The 21,378-nt window shown below is 40.7% G+C and overlaps 4 gene segments (V, D, J or C); 3 read left to right on the top strand and 1 right to left on the bottom strand.

The window, feature by feature from the left end:
- The first annotated feature begins 3,328 nt into the window (after positions 1 to 3,328).
- On the top strand, positions 3,329 to 3,898 carry LOC108443571. The segment is given in 2 exon segments: positions 3,329 to 3,483; positions 3,600 to 3,898. Coding segments are annotated over 2 exon segments (351 nt in total).
- Positions 3,899 to 10,092: 6,194 nt separating this feature from the next.
- LOC108443572 lies at positions 10,093 to 10,752 on the top strand. The segment is given in 2 exon segments: positions 10,093 to 10,240; positions 10,382 to 10,752. Coding segments are annotated over 2 exon segments (444 nt in total).
- Positions 10,753 to 12,442: 1,690 nt separating this feature from the next.
- Positions 12,443 to 14,366, bottom strand: LOC108443573. The segment is given in 3 exon segments: positions 12,443 to 12,946; positions 13,925 to 14,027; positions 14,355 to 14,366. Coding segments are annotated over 3 exon segments (441 nt in total).
- A 614-nt stretch (positions 14,367 to 14,980) lies between these two features.
- Positions 14,981 to 15,543, top strand: LOC108443574. The segment is given in 2 exon segments: positions 14,981 to 15,131; positions 15,245 to 15,543. Coding segments are annotated over 2 exon segments (351 nt in total).
- The last annotated feature ends 5,835 nt before the right edge of the window (positions 15,544 to 21,378 follow it).

The following is a 21,378-nucleotide window of genomic DNA, read 5'->3' as shown; positions in this document are numbered from 1 at the left end:
CCGGTCACACTGTCACTATTACCTGCAAACATGATCCTAAAACTAAACTGTTTGAGCAATGATACTAAAAAGCGCTGTGTGCACTGGTATCATCAGATTCCTGGCGAAGCTCCTAAACTCCTGATATATTTTACTGATGAGAGAGTTTCTGGAGTTTCCTCTAGATTCAGTGGCAGTGACAGTGGAAACAGGGTTGACTTCTCTCTGACCATCAGTAAAGTCCAGCCTGAAGATTCAGGAGTTTATTACTGTCAGAGTCAACACAACACAGGAACTTCCACAAACAAAGTGCATGTGTTCACACAGTGAAAAATCATCATACAAAAACCTCCTTCAGTCAGACGATACAGACACTGCACTGTTGCAGCTGCTGAGGGGGGATATGAAAGTATACCTAAACAAAACTACATCTAATGTCCATGTCAGTTTAAGTGTGTTATTTAAAAAAAATTCTTATACAATAAGCTTTAGTACAACTTAGGAAGTAGACTTCAATAAATGTATGAACACTGAACCAAAAGTATATTTAATGTCATTTGAAGTGTTTGAATGTTTGAATATCTCTACAGAGTTGCCTTCCTAACTTAACAAGCTCCTTCACTACCACACAGAACTTTTTTTTTGCTTGCAAAATTTTTATCAACCAACTCATAAGCTACAAGACTCAAAGTTCCATCTTGTAATTCAGCATCATAATTACTTCTCTTCTGCAACCTGTTACCTTCTGAGTGATACATTAACTGCTGTAATGCACATACTTTTTTTAGTGGAATACCACTTAAGGCTTCGATGGCTGGGATGTGCGATGCAGACACTTTGAATCAGTACCAAAAATCTTACTCTATAAAAATATTACATTTGCCTTTTTGACACTTTTTGGTTTAAGGCTTAGCGCTCGACGTTTGAAATCAAACCAGTCAGTTAATGTGCAGCCTCATTGTGGAGCTGCATTGGAGGAGCAGAGCACATGTGAACAGAACCTAGTAAGTAAGTTCTCTTGTGTATGCCATATATAAACATTGTTGTGACGCTATCTGATTCTGGAACAGTAAAGAAGTAGCACACATACACACATACTATTGTATTAGCTTTGTAGTTTATTTAGCATCAAACTAAGTTTACATTTCAGCTTGTTCATCATGAATAACTCAGTAAAATCTCAGCTCAGTTTCCACTGTGAAGGGACAGTGAAGGTAGAGCAGTTTGGAGATAAAGCCAGAGAGGCCAGGTTGAGATGGTTTGGACATGTGTTGAGGAGGAATAGTGGATATATTGGGCAAAGAATGTTGGAGATGGAGCTGCCAGGTAGAAGGAGAAGAGGTAGACCTCAGAGAAGGTTTAAGGATGTAGTGAAGGTGGACATGGAGATGGTTGGTGTGAAAGTAGAGGAGGCAATGGATAGGGCAAGATGGAGGCAGATGATCCGCTGTGGCGACCCCTAAAGGGAGCAGCTGAAAGAAGAAGAAGAAGTTTCCACTGTGATCTTAATGTAAAACAGTAGACAGCACCTTTATTCACATGTTCTATTTAAACACTGCTGAACATCTAAACAGCCTCTCAAAGCTACAGCAGATAATTTGTTTTTATTTCATACCAGTTCAAAAAAAATATAATTGAGCATGAGGGAGAGGTAAAGGAGAATGCAGAGTGAAGAGGCCCCAGACTAAAAGACCATTGATGAAGAGATGGAGAGTGAAGAGACCACCTATAAAAGATGAGGATGACCAGTACAAACAGTGCAGCAAAGATGAGCTACTGTCTCTGACTTAACATCTACAAGGTGAATCAACAAGGTAGGGGTATCTAATAGAGTGGACAGTGAGTGGACATTGTGTTTAAAACTCCATTAACATTGCTGTACCGATTCACTCATACCAGAACTTGATAATACTAGCAACAACAAATTTATCACATGAAACATAGTATCAAGTTATGTCTATATTATTACCAGGACATTTTTACTGATGGGTTGGGCTGGTCAGAGTCCAGATTTAAAGCCAATATAGAAAAGTTGGTCTCATATTGAACACAAACTAGCTCTGCAAAGTATTTCAACTGTTTGAAGTCTTCAGTACTGAGAGGAACAAAACTGACCCATCTTTCTATTAAAGACTGTCTGCAAATTTACACACAAAACTTAAAGAAATGAAAGAAATCAAAGAGGAAATCTCTCCAATGTTAAGTTACATCTTCTATTGTTCAATGATGACTTTAATCACCATCTTCATCTGGATGCTTGTTACACGTACTTTGGGTAAGAACATTTCTATCACTTACATTTTATAATTGTTTTATGTTTCAATATTTAAATAAAGCATTCTCAAGTGAAGTACATCCATGCCGTTATTTTAGTAAACTTTTGTAGTCACACTGTTTATTTATGAAAATATTTCAATACTTTTTGTGACTTTGGCCTATTTATTTAGTGTATATATGTATACGTTTAAGTATTCTATAAGTGTAAAAGTAAACTTTGAATACACAGCTAGTTTACATCCAAGTTTTATTTTGTACTTCAGCTATACTGTCAAATTCACTATATGTTAAATTATAGGTGCTAGTTAGGTGCTAGCTAAATTATAGGTGCTTCTATTTATCTGACCTTAGTTACAACCAAAACCTTCCAATTATCAAAAAGTCCTTTCACAAGGAGAAAAAATTAATCGTGCCAAAAAGTCTAAACTGATTTTCAGCCAAATTCCAAGTGTCACTGCCTTTAACCATCACTGTGTATCTAATGATCAGTGAAGTCTTCAACTCTTCTTTACTCCCATATTTCTAAATCTAGTATCTTTAAAACCTTGTTTTTCTGTGTTTACCTACATCATTGAGTTTGATGCTCCTCAAAAAGTCCAGGAGTGAATCTCATTGACTCACCATCCAAAAACCTCCAGACTGATTCTGACAGACACAACAAGCTAAACTCTGCTATGAAGATAAAGTTTAAACAGCTTATTGGCCCCTACTGGAAAACTGCACTGCGGCCATATGAGGAGAGAGACAGAAAGAGAAAGAGAGACAAAGGGTTAGAGAGGCTGTATGAACTGATAACTGTACATTGTATTTACATGTTAATGACAGTAAGTAAAGTTTTCTTTTATAGTGGTTCATATGCAGGAACCTTTGTATCAGTGACACATTTTATCATTATGGTTTTTAGTGTGTACTACAGGACGTGACTGTGTGGTGACTTTAATACTTCAGCACTGTTGAAAAACACATCTTCAGCAAATTAAAATGACAGTCTTTATAGTAATATAATAAAAGACGTATCTGCAGTGATGGACTGTGTGAGTTACTGCAGGTGAAAGACAGGAAGTGCAGCTGATAGAAGAGGGTTTTGCATGATCACAGCTCCACACACTTTAAGAGAGCTGGTGTGATCAACACTGGAGACTTCAGTCCTTTCAGACTCACTCACACACAGCACAATGATGACCACACTGATTATACTGCTGACCACTCTGACCTTCTTTCCTCAAGGTGAGAGCACTTTTAGTTCTACACTCTTCTGAAGTGTTGAGTCTGATTATAATGTAATTTTAATTCTAACTGTGTTTTTTCAGATGATATTATTCTCTTTTTTTCTCTTTCTTCAGTTTCTCATCAAGAGGTTCAGTCTCCTGAATTCCTGTCTGTTGAAGCAGGAAAGACTGTCTCTATTAGCTGTACTGGAAGTGAAGGAGTTGATGATGATATGAGTTGGTACCTGCAGAAACCTGGAGAAGCTCCTAAACTCCTTATACATGATGCCAGCACATGCTGGTCTGGAGTTCCAGAACGATTCAGTGGTTCATATTCAGGGTTTAACTTTCAGTTTACCATCAGTGGAGTCCAGCCTGAGGATGCAGGAGATTATTACTGTATGGGAGCTTATATTGGAAGGTTAGCACAGTGAAAAAGCATCGTACAAAAACCTCCCTCAGTCAGACTGTACAGAGACTGCACTGCTGCAGCTGCATCTACTGCAGGTGTTGAAGGGAGATGAAGAGACACAGAAACACAGCCTGTTCATATTAGCTTTCACTTCCACTCACAACTAAAAGACACCTGCTGACTTTAATGTAAGCAATATTGAGAACAAAATGCAAAAGCTGAACACTTTCTTGTTTCCTTGCATGCTATAACTCTGTACCTACTTAAAGGATTCATAGAATTATGTTACTGACAAATATGTCTCTGTATGGCAGCAAGATTCATAGTGAGGGCAGGTGGGGAGGTCCTGGACACTCCATAAGACAAAAAGAGACACCCTTTTAAGAAAAAGAAAATTGATCTTGGGGGCCCTGTGTACCTCATTACTCTAGTTTAAGTATATCAAAACTCTAGCACATCTTAAACTGGTGGGACACACACACACACACACACACACACATATATATATATATATATATATATATATATATATATATTTGACAGAAAATCACCAACACCAATGAAGACACAGAAAAAAAATCATTTAGATATTTTTAATAAATATTTTTATATCAATATTTTTTCATTTTAGCCTGTTTAAGATTGTATGACTGGTAATGTCTATTGCATCATGCAAAATTTTTCGCTATCACTAATGTATGGCTGGAATTTTAAATATTCATCCAGCAATCTGAATTATAACCCCATGACCCCTTTTATCATTATATATTTTATCAATATATTTTATGAGCTCATGACCTGTTTTATATGTTGACATGGTTACATAACCTGTCCTCTAGATTCAAGAGCACCTTCACTATAGACTGTAATAACATTGGTCAGTTCTTTATCTACCTCTTCAAAAGAATGAACTGCATGTGTAAATACCAGCTGATCAGAAAAAAATACTGCTGTATGCTGTAAGTGGTAGTATGCCTTATTATAATAACACTAATCTTCATATTACAATGTTTTATCATTGTATTCTTCTTTTTCACCAGCTGCTTATGGAAAAAATTCATTTCCATGTTAAACAATGTAGCAGTTACATTCAGACACCTGCTTTCTTTTACACTATTTAAGGTGGAAAGGAAAATTTGAATAAGAAGCCAATTTAAGCTCTTACAAAACAGGGCAACTACCTAATATATGCTGTGTGTGTGTATATATATATATATATATATATATATATATCCATCCATCCATCCATCCATTATCTTCCGCTTGTCCGGGGTTCGGGTCGCGGGGGCAGCATCCTAAGCAATGAAGCCCAGACCTCCCTTTCCCAAGCCACTTCCACCAGCTCTCCAAGGGGGATTCCGAGGCGCTCCCAGGCCAGCTGGGCGATATAGTCGCGCCAGCATGTCCTGGGTCTTCCCCGGGGTCTCCTCCCAGGTGGACTCGCCTGTGACACCTCCCGAGGGAGGCGTCCAGGAGGCATCCTAACCAGATGCCCGAACCACCTCAGCTGGCTCCTCTCGACGTGAAGAAGCAGCGGCTCTACTCCGAGTCCTTCCCGGATGACTGAACTTCTCACCCTACCTCTAAGGGAGAGTCCAGACACCCTGCGGAGGAAACTCATTTCGGCCGCTTGTATTCGCGATCTTATTCTTTCGGTCATTACCCAAAGCTCATGACCATAGGTGAGGGTGGGAACGTAAATCGAGAGCCTTGCCTTATGGCTCAGCTCTTTCTTTACCACAACAGACCGGTAAAGAGCCCGCATCACTGCTGACCCAGCACCAATCCGCCTGTCAATCTCCCGCTCCCTTGTACCATCACTCGTGAACAAGACCCCGAGATACTTGAACTCCTCCACTTGAGGCAAGAGCCTATCCCCGACCCAGAGAGGGCTCTCCACCCTTTTCCGCCTGAGAACCATGGTCTCGGATTTAGAGGTACTGATTCTCATCCCAGTCGCTTCACACTCGGCTGCAAACCGATCCAGCGAAAGCTGAAGTTCGCGGCCTGATGTCCCCAATAGGACCACATCATCTGCAAACAGCAGCGATGTGACCCTGAGGTCACCAAACCGGACACCCTCCATCCCTTGACTGCGCCTAGAAATTCTATCCATAAAAATTATGAATAGAATCGGTGACAAAGGGCAGCCCTGACGGAGTCCAACTCTCACTGGGAACGAGTCTGACTTACTGCCGGCTATGCGAACCAAACTCCAGCTTTGTTTGTACAGGGCCTGAATGGCTCGTAGCAAAGAGCCATGTACCCCGTACTCCCGAAGCACCTCCCACAGAATACCCTGGGGAACACAGTCAAATGCCTTCTCCAGATCCACAAAGCACATGTGGACTGGTTGGGCAAACTCCCATGAACCCTCCAGAATCCTGGAGAGGGTGAAGAGTTGGTCCAGTGTTCCACGACCAGGGCGGAACCCGCACTGTTCCTCCTGGATCCGAGGTTCGACTATAAGCCGGACTCTCTTCGCCAGTACCCCTGCATAGACCTTGCCAGGGAGGCTGAGGAGTGTGATTCCCCTGTAGTTGGAACACACCCTCCGGTCCCCTTTTTTAAAAAGAGGCACCACCACCCCAGTCTGCCAATCCAGTGGCACCGCCCCCGATGTCCACACAATGTTGAAAAGACGTGTCAGCCAAGACAGCCCCACAACATCCAGAGCCTTGAGGAACTCAGGGCGGATCTCATCCACCCCTGGAGCCTTGCCACCAAGGAGCTTCTTAACTACCTTAGCGACTTCGGCCTCAGTAATGGACAAGCCTATTCCCATGTCCCCAGACTCAGCCTCCTCACTGGAGAACGTGTCGGTGGGATTGAGAAGGTCCTCAAAGTATTCCTTCCACCGCCCAATGACGTCTTCAGTCGAAGTCAGCAGCACACCATCTCCACTATATACAGTGCTAGTGGCACACTGCTTTCCCCTTCTGAGTCGCCTGACGGTTTGCCAGAATCTTTTCGGAGCCGACTTAAAGTCAGTTTCCAAGGCCTCACCAAACTCCTCCCATACACGGGTTTTTGCCTTGGCAACAACTGAAGCCGCAGATCGCTTGGCCTGTCGATACCTGCCAGCTGCCTCTGGTGTCCCACAGGCCAACCATGCCCGGTAGGACTCCTTCTTCAGCTTGACGGCATCTCTCACCTGGCGTGTCCACCACCGGGTTCGAGGATTACCGCCCCGACAGGCACCAACTACCTTACGGCCACAGCTACAGTCAGCCACTTCAGCAATGGAGGAACGGAACATGGCCCATTCTGAGTCAATGTCCCCCACCTCCCCCGATATCTGGTCAAAGTTCTGACAGAGGTGTGAGTTGAAGATCAATCTGACAGGTTCTTCTGCTAGACGTTCCCAGCAAACCCTCACTATGCGTTTGGGCTTGCCTGGTCTGACCGGCATCTTCCCCCACCACCTGATCCAACTCACCACCAGGTGGTGATCAGTTGACAGCTCAGCTCCTCTCTTTACCCGAGTGTCCAAAACACATGGCCGCAAGTCCGATGACACGACTACAAAGTCAATCATTGAACTGCGGCCTAGGGTGTCCTGGTGCCATGTGCACTGATGGACATCCTTGTGTTCAAACATGGTGTTCGTGATGGACAAACTGTGGTTTGCACAGAAGTCCAAAAACTGAACACCACTCGGGTTCAGATCAGAGAGACCATTCCTCCCAATCACACCCCTCCAGGTCTCACTGTCATTGCCCACGTGAGCGTTGAAGTCCCCCAGTAGGACAATAGAGTCTCCAGGAGGAGCACTTTCAAGCACCCTTCCCAAGGACTCTAAGAAGGCTGGGTACTCTGAACTGCTGTTCGGTGCATAAGCACAGACAACAGTCAGGACCCGTTCCCCAACCCGAAGGTGTAGGGAAGCTACCCTCTCGTCCACCGGAGAAAACCCCAACATACAGGCACCGAGTCGAGGGGCTATGAGAAAGCCCACACCTGCCCACCGCCTCTCACCATGGGCAACTCCAGAAAAGAATAAAGTCCAGCCCCTCTCAAGGAGATTGGACCCAGAGCCCAAGCTGTGTGTTGAGGTGAGCCCGACTATATCTAGCCGGTATCTCTCAACCACGCGCACCAACTCAGGCTCCTTCCCCGCCAGTGAGGTAACGTTCCAAGTTCCAAAAGCCAGTTTCAGCAACCGAGGATCAGAACGCCAAGGCCCACGCCTTCGGACACTGCCCGATCCACAACGCACCGAACCCCTACTACTGCCCCTCCCATTGGTGGTGGGTCGATGGGAGGGGGGACTCATGTAACTCCTTCGGGCTGGGCCCGGCCGGGCACCATGAGTAAATGCCCGGCCACCAGACGCTCGCTGGCGAGCCCCTCCCCCAGGCCTGGCTCCAGGGTGGGGCCCTGGTAACCCTGTTCCGGGCAGGGTACACAAGTCCTGTTTTTCTGTCTTCATAGGGGTTATTATGGATCACACTTTGTCTGACCTGTCACCTAGGACCAGTTTGCCATGGGAGACCCTACCAGGAGCTTTTGCTCCAGACAACATAGCTCCTAAGATCATTCAAGTACGCAAACCCCTCCACCACGATAAGGTGGTGATCCAAGGAGAGGATATATATATATATATATATATATATATATATATATATATATATATATATATATATATATATATGTATATAAACTCTAGTACTGTTGAGGAGCCACAATAGGGCAGTAAAAGAGCCGCATTACCAAAATTTGGGTAGCCAATTATTACTGTTGCATAGCAACAACTTACACTATATTTACAAACGTATTCACTCACCCATCCAAATCATTGAATTCATATGTTCCAATCATTTCCATAACCACAGGTGTATAAAGCACCTAGGCCTGCAGACTGCTTCTACAAACATTAGTTAAACAAATATTCGCTCTCAGGAGCTCAGGGCATGGTACCGTGATAGAATGCCACCTGTGCAACAAGTCCAGTCATGAAATTTCCTCACTACTAAATATTCCACAGTCAACTGTCAGTGGTGTTGCAGCCACAAAGTGGTAGGCCACTTAAATGATATAGTGGGGTCAGCGGATGCTGAGGCGCATAATGCGCAAAGGTCATCAACTGTCTGTAGAGTCAATCGCTACAGACCTCCAAACTTGCATAAGAACAGTGTAGAGAGCTTTATGAAATGAGTTTTCATGGCTGACCAGCTGCATTCAAGCCTTACATCACCAAGCGCAATGCAAAGTGTCGAATGCAGTGGTGTAAAGCGCCGCCACTGGACCCTAGAGCAGTGGAGATGTGTTATCTGGAGTGATGAAACATACTTCTCCATCTAGGAATCTGATGGACGAGCCAGAAGTACGGTACTTGTCTGATTGCACTGTGCCAAGTGTAAAGTTTGGTGGAGGGGGGATTATGGTGTGGGGTTGTTTTCTCGGCCTCTTAGTTCCAGTGAAAGGAACTCTTAATTCTTCAGCAGACCAAGAGATTTTGGACAATTTTATGCACCCAATTTTGTGGGAACAGTTTGGGGATGGCCCCTTCCTGTTCCAACGTGACTGTGCACCAGTGCACTAAGCAAAGTCCATAAAGACATGGATGAGCCAGTTTGTTGTGCAAGAACTTGACTGGCCTGCACAGAGTCCTGACCTCAACCCTATAGAACACCTTTGGGATGAATTAGAGTGGAGACTGCTAGACCTTCTCATCCAACATCAGTGTCCGATCTCACAAATTCGCTTCTGGAAGAATAGTCAAAAATTCCCATAAACACAACTCCTAACCCTTGAGGAAAGCCTTCCCAGAACAGTTGTTATAGTTACAAAGGGTGGGCCGACATCATATTAAACCCTATGGATTAAGAATGGGATGTCATTCAAGTTCATATGCAGAAGGCAGACAAGCGAATACTTTTGGAAATACAATATATTTGTTGTGGAACTACTTTGTGGTAAAGGGCCTTGTCAGTATTAAAGCATATTAAGTATGAAATTCAGGGCTTGATTAATTTTGTTTCTTTATTTTGTAAAAAAGCTGTTGTATAAAACCAATAGAACACTGGCACATAACCTTGACTGCTCTATTATTTAAATAATCTGGTGCTACTGTCGACTGATAGTATCTATATTATCTGGAAAAATACGTTCACTCTTACTACTTAAGTATTTAAAGTAATATATCTTCTGCTGTAGTCCAGCTGTTTCTTCAGTCAGGAAGATGATTTTCATGCTGAAGACACTTTGCATTAGCAGCTCATGCTTCAGTGCTCTGGGAGAGTTTATAGCTCTGTCAGTTTAACACTTCATGACTGAGAGCTGATCTACATGATCACACATCAAAAAGCCATCATGACTTTAATCACCATCTTCATCTGGATGCTTTTAACATCTGCTTTGGGTAAGAACATTTCTATCAGTTACATTTGATATTTTTGTTTGTTTTCAGTACATGATTCATATTTCAGAGCATTTTATAATAAAGTACATACATGTAGTTATTTTAAACATTTCTATTCACAACATTTCTTTCTCTCTGCAGGTTCTATGGGGCAGGTTGTGGTCACTCAAACTGCAGCAAAATCAGCTCAGCCTGGTCATTCAGTCACTATTGACTGCAAATCAAACACTGTAGTTTATCGATATGAGCAAGGGACAACTTCCAAGGGCCGTTATTATACATCCTGGTACCTTCAAAAACCTGGAGAGCAGCCAAAGCTTCTGATATATTATTCAGATGAGAGATTTTCTGGAGTTTCCTCTAAGTTCAGTGGTGGTGGAGGTCATCCTTCATCTGGAGGGAATGGTCTGGACTTCACTCTGACCATCAGTGGAGTCCAGGCTGAAGATGCTGGGGATTATTACTGTATGACTTACCATGAGATCAGTGGTAGCGGGGTGTTCACACAGTGAAACAGCATCATACAAAAACCTCCCTCAGTCATGCTGGAACTGATGATACATTTCAGAGTCACCTCTGACACACACTCACGTCCTCATGTTCTATAGTTCTATAAATTACAGTTTTTTACAATCACTAAGAAGCATTTTTCACTGCAAAGTTCACTTTTTCAAAACTCTTAACACCCTGCAGAAATCTGCAGCTCATATCAACAGTTTATGCTCTACAACTATAAAAACTCTGCAGAAACATTTCAAAATAATTAAATAACATGAGGATAAGTTTATTTTCAGGGAATTCCCAGATTTTTAATTTTGAGTAATTCTGTATTTTCACACACTAGATTTCTTTCATAGCATTTTGCTTGTAAATGTTACTTCAGGCTCGATGAACTTTGGTATTAACCAATTCAGGTAAGTAACACTGTGAAAAACACAACTCACTACATATAAGAGATAAACACTTTCCGGTCTAATTTCTAAAAATGTAAGCACAGATATGTTCTGATATCTATAATAAGTTAGTTTTCTACGTGAAAATGAATTAACATGTTCTCTAGAGAGATCAAACTTACATATACATTTTGTTGAAAAGAAATGCCAAGTTTAGTGCACATGCCAGTTTTTGTATTATATATTTTATTTGACATTTTATTATGTTACAATCAGTAAGTAAGCAGTAACTGTGCCTTTAAATGTAGAGATGTACTTATTTTCACTAATAAAATCAACAAAATCTGTAAATTTACCAAGTGCACCCACAATTTGCATATAATTCTATAAGTAACAGTTAAAGAACAGATATTCTTCACAGTAAATGTATAACATTTAGCAGTTACTCTTAACTAAAGTGACTAATTCAATCATGTTATATAGGTAAGTAACTGGAGCATTAGGAGCCGAGCCAAGTGACTCTTATTGCTATAGTATGTTGTGTTTATCTAGTGGGGAACTAAAGCCCAGTCTACTACATACAGAGCAGTGATGTTATGCAGTTCTCTTTACTAGTTGTGATGGTTGGTACAGCTCAGCAATCTAATTTATTAAAGGCTTCTTTGTGATTAATTTTAACTAGCTCTAACCTTACCCACTGTGTATAAAGAAAGGGGAGTTATCATAGTTACCAGTTGGGACAATTAGTGACAATGTTAAGTTACTTGTTGACTAATTTGTTTATCATTCATGGCCGTCAATCCAAACTTTTAGCCTGACTAAACTCTACATGGGCTAATGTGTTGTTCTCATGCTGACACTAATGGACCTCTCTGTGACAACACAAGTGACTCCAGCATTCGAGACTAAACATTGTTTAAGGAATCAAAAGTATGAAGGATGAATATCACTGAAACTCAGCAAGTCAGTCTCAGGGTTTGAGTTCATGAGCAGGACGGATTCTGTAATAGAGCAACTGCAGTGATAAACAGACAGGAATCACTGCCATTTTACTTTACATTATAGAGGCATTTAAAAGACCTGTTATTTATCTACGCACTGATACAGCAGAGAATAACACCTGATAATAAAATAAACCCACAACGCTTCAGTGAACGTCAAAGGATTAAAATAAAATATCAGGAATTGTTTATGTGAGAAGAGCTTTTTAGGTTTTCAAAATACTTTTTGATGTTCTTCAAATACAAATAATCTCATCTGTCTGTGTCATGCAAATATTACCAAACAGAGTGCAGATGATCCAACAAAGTTTGATTCAAAAAGCTTTTATTTTGCAATCAAATATCAAATCACAACATTAAGGTAATGAATGAAAGTCATAATTGATGACAATAAAGTCTGAAATGAAGCTGAAAACCTGTCAGAGGTCAATCAGAAGAAACACTAAAACAGCACAGACTGATAGAGAATATGTGTCTAGTGCACTCTCAGAGGTCAGTGCACTGCTTTGTGGTCAGGCTCTGGGTGACTGGGCTTTGGCTGCCCTGTCTGGCCTCACAGCTCACTGCCTGTATGTTCTTCCACTGCTGCTCAGTGAGGCTCAGGGTGCTGCTCCAGCTGTAGAGCCCGTTTCCCTTCTCCAGCACACCCCCACTCACACTCACACCTGACGTCTGGCTGATACCGTCCACCTTCCAGCCCAGCGTCCAGTCTGAGGGGAAGCCCTTGTTGGCCAAACACACTAGTGTAGCCTTCCCCTGCTGCAGTTCCACACTGGAGGGGGGCATCACTGTGAGGGTGGGCCGAGTGTCACCTGCAGGTAGATAGATAGATGTGGGGGGTGATAGTCAGGAGTTTCTGTTGTCTGAAATAGTCATATTCAGTTCTATCAGTCATTCTGAGACTCTTTCACTTCCCTTTAACAGGCTTTATGTTCATAAAGTAGAACTGAGAGCAGCAGATCATTCAAACACATTTCACCATTTATGGTAAACAATCAACGTTTTCACTGTGTTTAATCTCTTATTTACTAATGTGAGACTACAAACTACAAAATAATTCTAAAAAAAGGATTCTTAACTACATAACATTAAAAATTTCAAAATCTGAACAAATAAAAAGTCTGAAAAACATTATATACCAAAAAAGACTAAATTGGGTTATTTAGGGAATTCTTTTAATATTTAAAGACTATTCACTTACAGTAATAAAGTGAAAATATTTATTTTAATTTATTTGCTTGTTATTCATTAATCAGTGTAAGTCTAGTAATTTATTCATTGAGGATATTCATGAAGGTATAATGACTCTATAAAGTATAAATAGAAAGTTTGGGCACTATGGATTTTATACATTTTTACCGACATTCTACATTCATTCTACATTCATACAAGAGCACACTTAAATATGACATGCCAGTATTTTTTTCATAGTTGTAAAATTACATAATTGATGAATAAGAGATAAACAAATACCAAAATACGTATATAAAAATTTTATTAAAAACATTGATCTAAAGTAACTGGAAGGAATTATATATACAGTCAGGTACAGGCGCCCCTGGACAAATGATATATTTTGTTGATTTTCTAAGTAAAAATAAAACTCTACGAAGAGGATTTTACTGTTCTCTGTTTATTTGCTGAATTTAACATGTTGGTATATTTATTTTTATTAGGACATTAAAAATACAACATTTGACCAGAAGCGTTAAAACATTCACACATGACTGTATATGACTTGATGTTTTTTGTTCTGTTTTATTTATTATAATAAAGAGAAAATGACTTACTTCCAACAGAGAGTCGAGTTCCTCCACCAAAAGTCCTCCACAGTGATACAACCTCATTCAGCGTCTGTACAAAAACCTCCTGCACTAAAGCTGCACTGTTTAACTAGAACAACTCAAAGCTGCTGCACACAATGATCAACTTTATGATTTATAGCAGCTTCATTAACCAGAAAACCCAAACACATCACAGATAATGTTTCTGATTCATGATTTACAGCTGTTTACAACTTCTAATTGCTTTGTTGAAGAATGTCTCCTTCAGTTGAACTGTTTTCTCTTTATCTGGCCTTAGTTACAAGAAAAACATTCCAATAAAAAAAGCATTTACATTCAGAAATCAAGAAAGTCTACACTAAAGTTTAACATTAACTCATGTCTCTTCCTTTTATATCAGTATGTATCTAATGACTAATAAAGTCTTCTACTCTACATTTGCTCCCATATTTCTAAATCTAATATCTTTATAGGCTTTTTTTCTGCATGTTCTTACATCACTGAGTCTGGAATCTCTTCAAAAAGTCCAGGAGTGAATCTCATTGACTCACCATCCAAAAACCTCCAGACAGATTCTGACATACACAACAAGCTGCTATGTTCTGCTATGAAGATAAAGTTTAAACAGCTTATCGCCCCCTACTGGAAAATTGTACTGTGGTCATATGAGGAGAGAGAGAGAGAGAGAGGAAGGGTAAAAGAGACTTCATGAACTGATATGTGTACCTTTATCTGCTAATGACAGGAACTACAGTGCTTATACACAGGAAGCTGCTTTCAGTGACAGATTTCACCAAAATGCCTGAAATATGAAGATGAAAGAAGAAAAACTAAAAATGTGAATAATAAAGAAAAAGTCATTAAAAAGCTTTCACGGTGTACTACAGTACTTGATTGTAGAGGGATTTTAATATTTCAACAATTAAAAGTAAAACACGTCTTGAGCAAATTAAAATGACAAATAATGGATTTTAAAATTATACAAGGAAAAAAGTCTCATGGTCTGCAGTGATGAACTGTGTGGGCAGCTGCACATTAAAGACAGGAAGTTCAGCTGATAGAAGAGGGTTTTGCATGATCACAGCTCCACACACTTTAAGAGAGCTGGTGTGATCAACACTGGAGACTTCAGTCCTTTCAGACTCACTCACACACAGCACAATGATGACCACACTGATTCTACTGCTGACCACTCTGACCTTCTTTCCTCAAGGTGAGAGCACATTTAGTTCTACGCTCTTCTGAAGTGTTGAGTCTGATTATAATGTAATTTTAATTCTAACAGTGTTTTTTCAGATTATTCTCTTTTTTTCTCTCTTTCTTCAGTTTCTCATCAAGAGGTTCAGTCTCCTGAGTTTCTGTCTGTTGAAGCAGGAAAGACTGTCTCTATTAGCTGTACTGGAACTAGTGGAGTTGGTGATGATATGAGTTGGTACCTACAGAAACCTGGAGAAGCTCCTAAACTCCTTATACATGATGCCAGCACACGCTGGTCTGGAGTTCCACAACGATTCAGTGGTTCATATTCAGGGCTTAACTTTCAGTTTACCATCAGTGGAGTCCAGCCTGAGGATGCAGGAGATTATTACTGTATGGGATACTATAGTGGAAGGTTAACACAGTGAAAAAGCATCGTACAAAAACCTCCCTCAGTCAGACTGTACAGAGACTGCACTGCTGCAGCTGCATCTACTGCAGGTGTTGAGGGGAGATGATGAGACACAGAGCAACACTGCACACACACACACACACACACACACACACACACAGACATGCACTCACAATTATCCATTTTGCTTACTATCACAATTATGAATAGGAATTTTGAATTAAGTTGAAACTCTTGCTTAAACACACACACCAACCAGCAAAACTAACGTTCTTTATGACCACATTAGGTGACTAGCATAAACCAGCTTCTACCAGCATGTAAATCTTGTTTTAAATCTCTGTTAATATTAGAGAATTACCCTCTTAAAATCCTGGGCTTACTTCTTAATGCATGTAAACATTGGTGGCAGATGGACAACAGCAAACTGCATATTCCACTGTTTTAATGGATCAGAGTCAGAAAATTCCTCGAATGGCAACATAACTCTGACCACAGCGGTACGCATTATGTTCCATCACTAGTGCAAATTTCCAAGCTTTTGCTTTTGGCCACAGCACTGGAATACACCAGATGTTGTTTTAACATGTAAACACAGAACAAGACTTACTGTTTAGTCACCAGTGTTCAGATGAAGATGCAGTTGTAGGGGTTTGTAGGCTGGATACATGTGCCCATTTTATAATCCATCATTTAAAACGAGTTAAGCAAAGTACAGGTGAAACACAGGAAACCCACAATCCAAAGAGAGCATGACTTAGAACTTAGGTGTGAAAACAGGAACCAAGGCCAAATGAGGGTGCATATAATAATGAAGAGGTGGAGCCAGAAAGGAGCAGGAACTGGAATGAGGATCTGACATGGTTTGGATTTGCTTGTCCCCTTAAAGGGAAGAGTCACTGCAAATAAATACAAAGTTATTGTCATCAATCAACTTTATGATTACTATTCTGAATTTAGTAGTGTCTTCCAGGTTGACAAAGTCCTCAACAACAAGGCATGAAGGCCCCAAACTGAATGATGTGATTAATGTCAAACTGACATAAATCATATGCTATGCTGTGTGCAATTGAACAGCTAAAGATTTTACTGATATTTTTAGACAGAGCTCTACACCACCACCATCATTAATTCAACTCCGTACTACATCCTAAAACACCTGGGTGGCCCTAACACTTACCCATACATGCATTCTGAGACTTTTCCCATTGTAGGAGTAATAAAGGATTATCTGATGCTGTTTGTAGACTTTAGCTCTGCTTTCAACATCTTCATTCCTGACCTTAAACTGTGGCAGCTCAAAACTTCTTATCTAATAGGAAACAAAATCAAATGACCAAAACATACATGGACTGTGATCACATTTCTGACCCTCTCTGCCTCAGTACTGGTGCTCCACAGGGCTGTGTGCTCTCTCTCCTGCTCTACAATCTCTACACCAATAACTGCACTTCTGACAGTCACTCTGTTTGTCACGATTGGCCCCTCCCAGTCCTGTCCATGTGCTTTGTGTTTTGGTTTCCTCCCAGTCTGACCCCCTTGTTTTCTTGACTCAGCCCCTGATTTGTTCCACCTATTTTCCACCTGTGTCTTGTGAACAAGCGTTAACCCTGTTGTATTTAAGCCCTGTGTTTTCCCCTGTGTGTTTGCTGGTTTTTGTTGGATGTATGTATTGGATGTGTCGTTTGATAAGTACCGTTTGAATTGTTTTGTTTAGTGCTTCTTCTGGCCTCCATTCTTTGTTTGATCCTGTTTCATTTTGGCACTATGTCTGTCCCTCCTGTTCTACGTACTGGTTCTATGAACCTGGACTGTTATGACCACGACCCTGGATTTTTCCATAATAAAAGGTGCTTATCTCAGCACATGCATCCGCCTCCTTGCTCCCCGTTACACTGTTTCGTTCATTTATTGTGCAGATCACACTACTCTGGTCAGTCTCATCTCAAACAACCATGAGTCCACAAACTGAGAGGAAGTAAAAATATGTGCCCTTGCAATGGGATACGTTTGATATTCCCAACAGTTGCCTTTCTGATGACAAAAACTCCTTAAGTGCCCCTCTTAAATGCCTATTAAGAACACTCCCCTACAGTATCCCCTACAATGTGCCCTCTAGGGCAGACCTTCCAAAAGAGGGTGCTGCCAAATGTGCCACTCAAACCCTGCTTACATTCAAAACGCACCACATCACTGCTAAGAAACCTTTTCTGCATTTTGCAAAAGGGGGTGATAAGGTTGACATCTAATAAGCATTTTTTTTTGCCCCGTGCTTCAAACAGCCTGAGTCTGCCGCTTAATGGGACAGACACAGCACTGCAGTTATGAAGAAGGCCCAGCAGTGCTTGTATTTCCAACTTAAGAAATTTGGGCTGCCTAAAGCACTGCTGCTCCAATTCTACATTATCATTTCCACCATCACATCCTCCACCTTTGTCTGATTTGGCTCTGCATCTTTGCACACCAACCACAGTGTACAGAGAATGGTGCAATGTGCAGAGAAAACCATCGACCACCAGCTCTTCACCTTGAAGATCTTTACTCATCTATCATGAAGAAGAAGACAGGGAAAATCACAGCTGACCCCTCACACCTTGGTCATGCTCTGTTCCCAAGGGATTTCCTTTTAGCGGAGACAAATTAGGAGAGCCCCAAAGACACAGATCAGCCATCACCTCCTCAGCTTCTTTCCTCTGGCCATCATACTCCTAAACAAGGACCTTCTCACATCTCTCTGCTTTAAACTGCTGCAAGTAAAATTTTGTATCTAAAGTCCAAATGTAGTAAAAATTTTTAATCTTAGCAGTTCAGTTTTCTTTAACTCCACAGCTCTGCCTGTGTCTGCTGTAGTCAGGAAGATGATTTTCATGCATTAGCAGCTCATGCTTCAGTGCTCTGGGAGAGTTTATAGCTCTGTCAGTTTAACACTTCATGACTGAGAGCTGATCTACATGATCACACATCAAAAAGCCATCATGACTTAAATCAGCATCTTCATCTGGATGATCATCACCTGCAGCTCGGGTAAGAAAACATTGTTACCAATGGTGATTATTAAAATTAGATTAAACTCTTTGTGAACATTTCAAGGCTTTTTAAGTAATGCAGAAATGATCCAACTTTTTTTTTTATTAAACAGTTGTTGTAGTTGTTTTTCTTGTTGTTGATTTAGACTAAACTAAACTAAATCAACCACAAGAAAAACAACTACAACTGTTTAATAAAAAATGTTGGATCATTTCTGCATTACTTAAAAAGCCTTGAAATGTTCACATACATGTAAGGTGTTTTTAATAACGTGTCTCACAGTGAATATGACAAAATTTAATTTAAAAAGCAGCACAAACTTAGTCTCTCTCTCTCTCTCTCTCTCTCTCTCTCTCTCTCTCTCTCTCTCTCTCCACAGAATCTTTAGGGCAGGTTGTGTTGGCTCAGTCTGGAGATCAGACAGTGCAGCCTGATCACACTGTCACTATTACCTGTAAACATGATCCAGCAATAAACTGTGTTAAAAAAGATACAACACAATACTGTATGTCCTGGTATCATCAGATTCCTGGAGAAGCCCCTAAACTCCTGATATATCTTACTGATGAGAGAGTTTCTGGAGTTTCCTCTCGATTCAGTGGCAGTGAGAGTGGAAACCACATTGACTACACTCTCACCATCAGTAAAGTCCAGCCTGAAGATGCAGGAGTTTATTACTGTCAGAGTGCTCATGACACTGGAAACAGTAACTGGGTGTTCACACAGTGAAAAATCATTGTGCAAAAACATCCTTCAGTCAGACGGTACAGAGACTGCACAGCTGCAGCTGCAAGTGCTGAGGGGGAAGACGACACATCGCACTAATGAAAACTAAACACAAACACACATAAACATCCAAACATACACAATGAATATCAACATAAATATCAGCTCATTTACTGCCACTCAGGTATTTATTCATGCAGTGATAAGTCTCTTTTCATCTCTCTCTCTCTCTCTCTCTCTCTCTCTCTCTCTCTGTCTATTTCTCACATTCACACACACTCTTCACAGAATGCCCTGAACACAAATAAACCAAAACTTTTGTGTTTTGGATGCTGGCATGCTGGTCACCCAGCATAATGATATTAGCTGACTTGCTCAATCAGCACCAGACCAGCACAAGAACAGTGTAAACCAAATAAACCAGTTTAGACAAACACGGAAAGATTATCAACAGCAAACCAGTTTTTCTGCCAGTGGAAACTTTTGCTCTGCCCACAGCGGTAAAAAGAACGTTTTATCACAAGTTTAATTAACTTCTGCCGGCTGCAGCATTCAGAAACATGCTGAATGAGAGTAGTTGAAGTCACGGCATAGCTGCTCATGTACATCACCTCCTGAACTTATATAACGAAAAAATGGTTCTTTTATTGTTACAAGTGTGACATTGTAAAAGTATTAGAGCCCTTTCTGGTGCTACATAGAGCTTTTTTTCTTAAATCTTGCAAAATCCTGATAATAATCAATAAAATGTTTTGTAATCACAGGCTGACCGTTTGACTGTTCAGTTCTCCTGAGTTTGACCCCTGAGTTTTGTTTTATTTTTTCATGCTGCAGACACTTTGCATTAGCAGCTCATGCTCCTGTGATTAACCATTTTCTGTCACAATGCCCCGCCCCCCCAAACTTTGCTTTACTAGTTTTAGATTATGTATTTGCCCTGTGTGTACATGCCAGCCTGTTTTCTAATCCCTCTCTATGATTGCTGTAATTCTTCTACTGATTCTCCCCTTAAAACTACAACACACATGTATCCTGCCTTCAAACCCATAACGTTACATGTTGATCTGAGCACTTTTAGGAATCTAAAGTAATGGCATCACACTTTTCCAACCCATGAAATCACGGTTAGTTGAAATATTTAATATTTTGACATCTGCAGGGACTTTTTTTTCAGTCATTCTTTTTCAATCTGATTCTTGATCAAACCGTCACTACTGACTTCAAATCAAGCTTTGAGGTTCACAGGACTGCCAATGGTTCTGTATCTAAAGATAACTCATGGTATTTTCAGAAAGTTGGAGAAGCTTAAACTCTTGATATTGCACTACAATGACTTCTGGAGTCTCCCCCAAGTTTTTGAGTTGAGGCAATTATTCAGCTGCAGGGAACAGTCTTGATTTCTCTATGGAATCATTGATATCCAAAATGATGTTAGAAAGATTTATTGGAATAAAGTCTTAACTGGCGTTTAACACATTCACTGCAAAAAGGTACTACATTGTCGCTTGACTGTAAAAAATTAGAGGTCAGCTCAACTTAAAATAATTTAGTAACTGATTTCATGGCTTTTCTTGAGTTGAGTCAACTTGAGGACACCACACAACTCAAACTTCTTAGTTCAGTCAAAAATTCTCCAAGCTACTGTTTCTAGATCTTCATCTTGGTTAGATAAACTAAACTGAATGAGTTTTTTTTTACTCAGTTTCCCCATTAGCTGGCGCTCCTTCTATCACACAGTCCCATCTGGCATATTCTCTTCTTGGGTTTCTGGATAATGGACAGCTGTGGTATTGCTGGGATTCAAACTCATAACCTCCTGATTTTGGGATGAATTATTACACAGCTGCACAACATGAGATGATACCATGCGTCAAAGTCAAAACAACAAATATTTTCTCCAGTGTATTAAACATTTGTAGACACAAAATTTCTTGTTGCTTCATGTATTCCTGAGTGATGCAGTGGACTGAGCCGTCTACCCAACAGGAGGTTGTGAGTTTGAGCCCCAGCGATGCCATAGCCATCCATGAGTGTGTACTCAATGTCTCGCAAGATGGTGTGATGGCGAAAGTCTTGGCTGGTGAGGAAGTTGAGTATA

The sequence above is a fragment of the Pygocentrus nattereri genome, chromosome 1, assembly GCF_015220715.1.
Source record: "Pygocentrus nattereri isolate fPygNat1 chromosome 1, fPygNat1.pri, whole genome shotgun sequence".
In the NCBI taxonomy this organism is placed as follows: domain Eukaryota; kingdom Metazoa; phylum Chordata; class Actinopteri; order Characiformes; family Serrasalmidae; genus Pygocentrus; species Pygocentrus nattereri.
The sequence above is the reverse complement of the archived record's forward strand: the minus strand, read 5'-3'. Positions and strand labels throughout refer to the sequence as shown.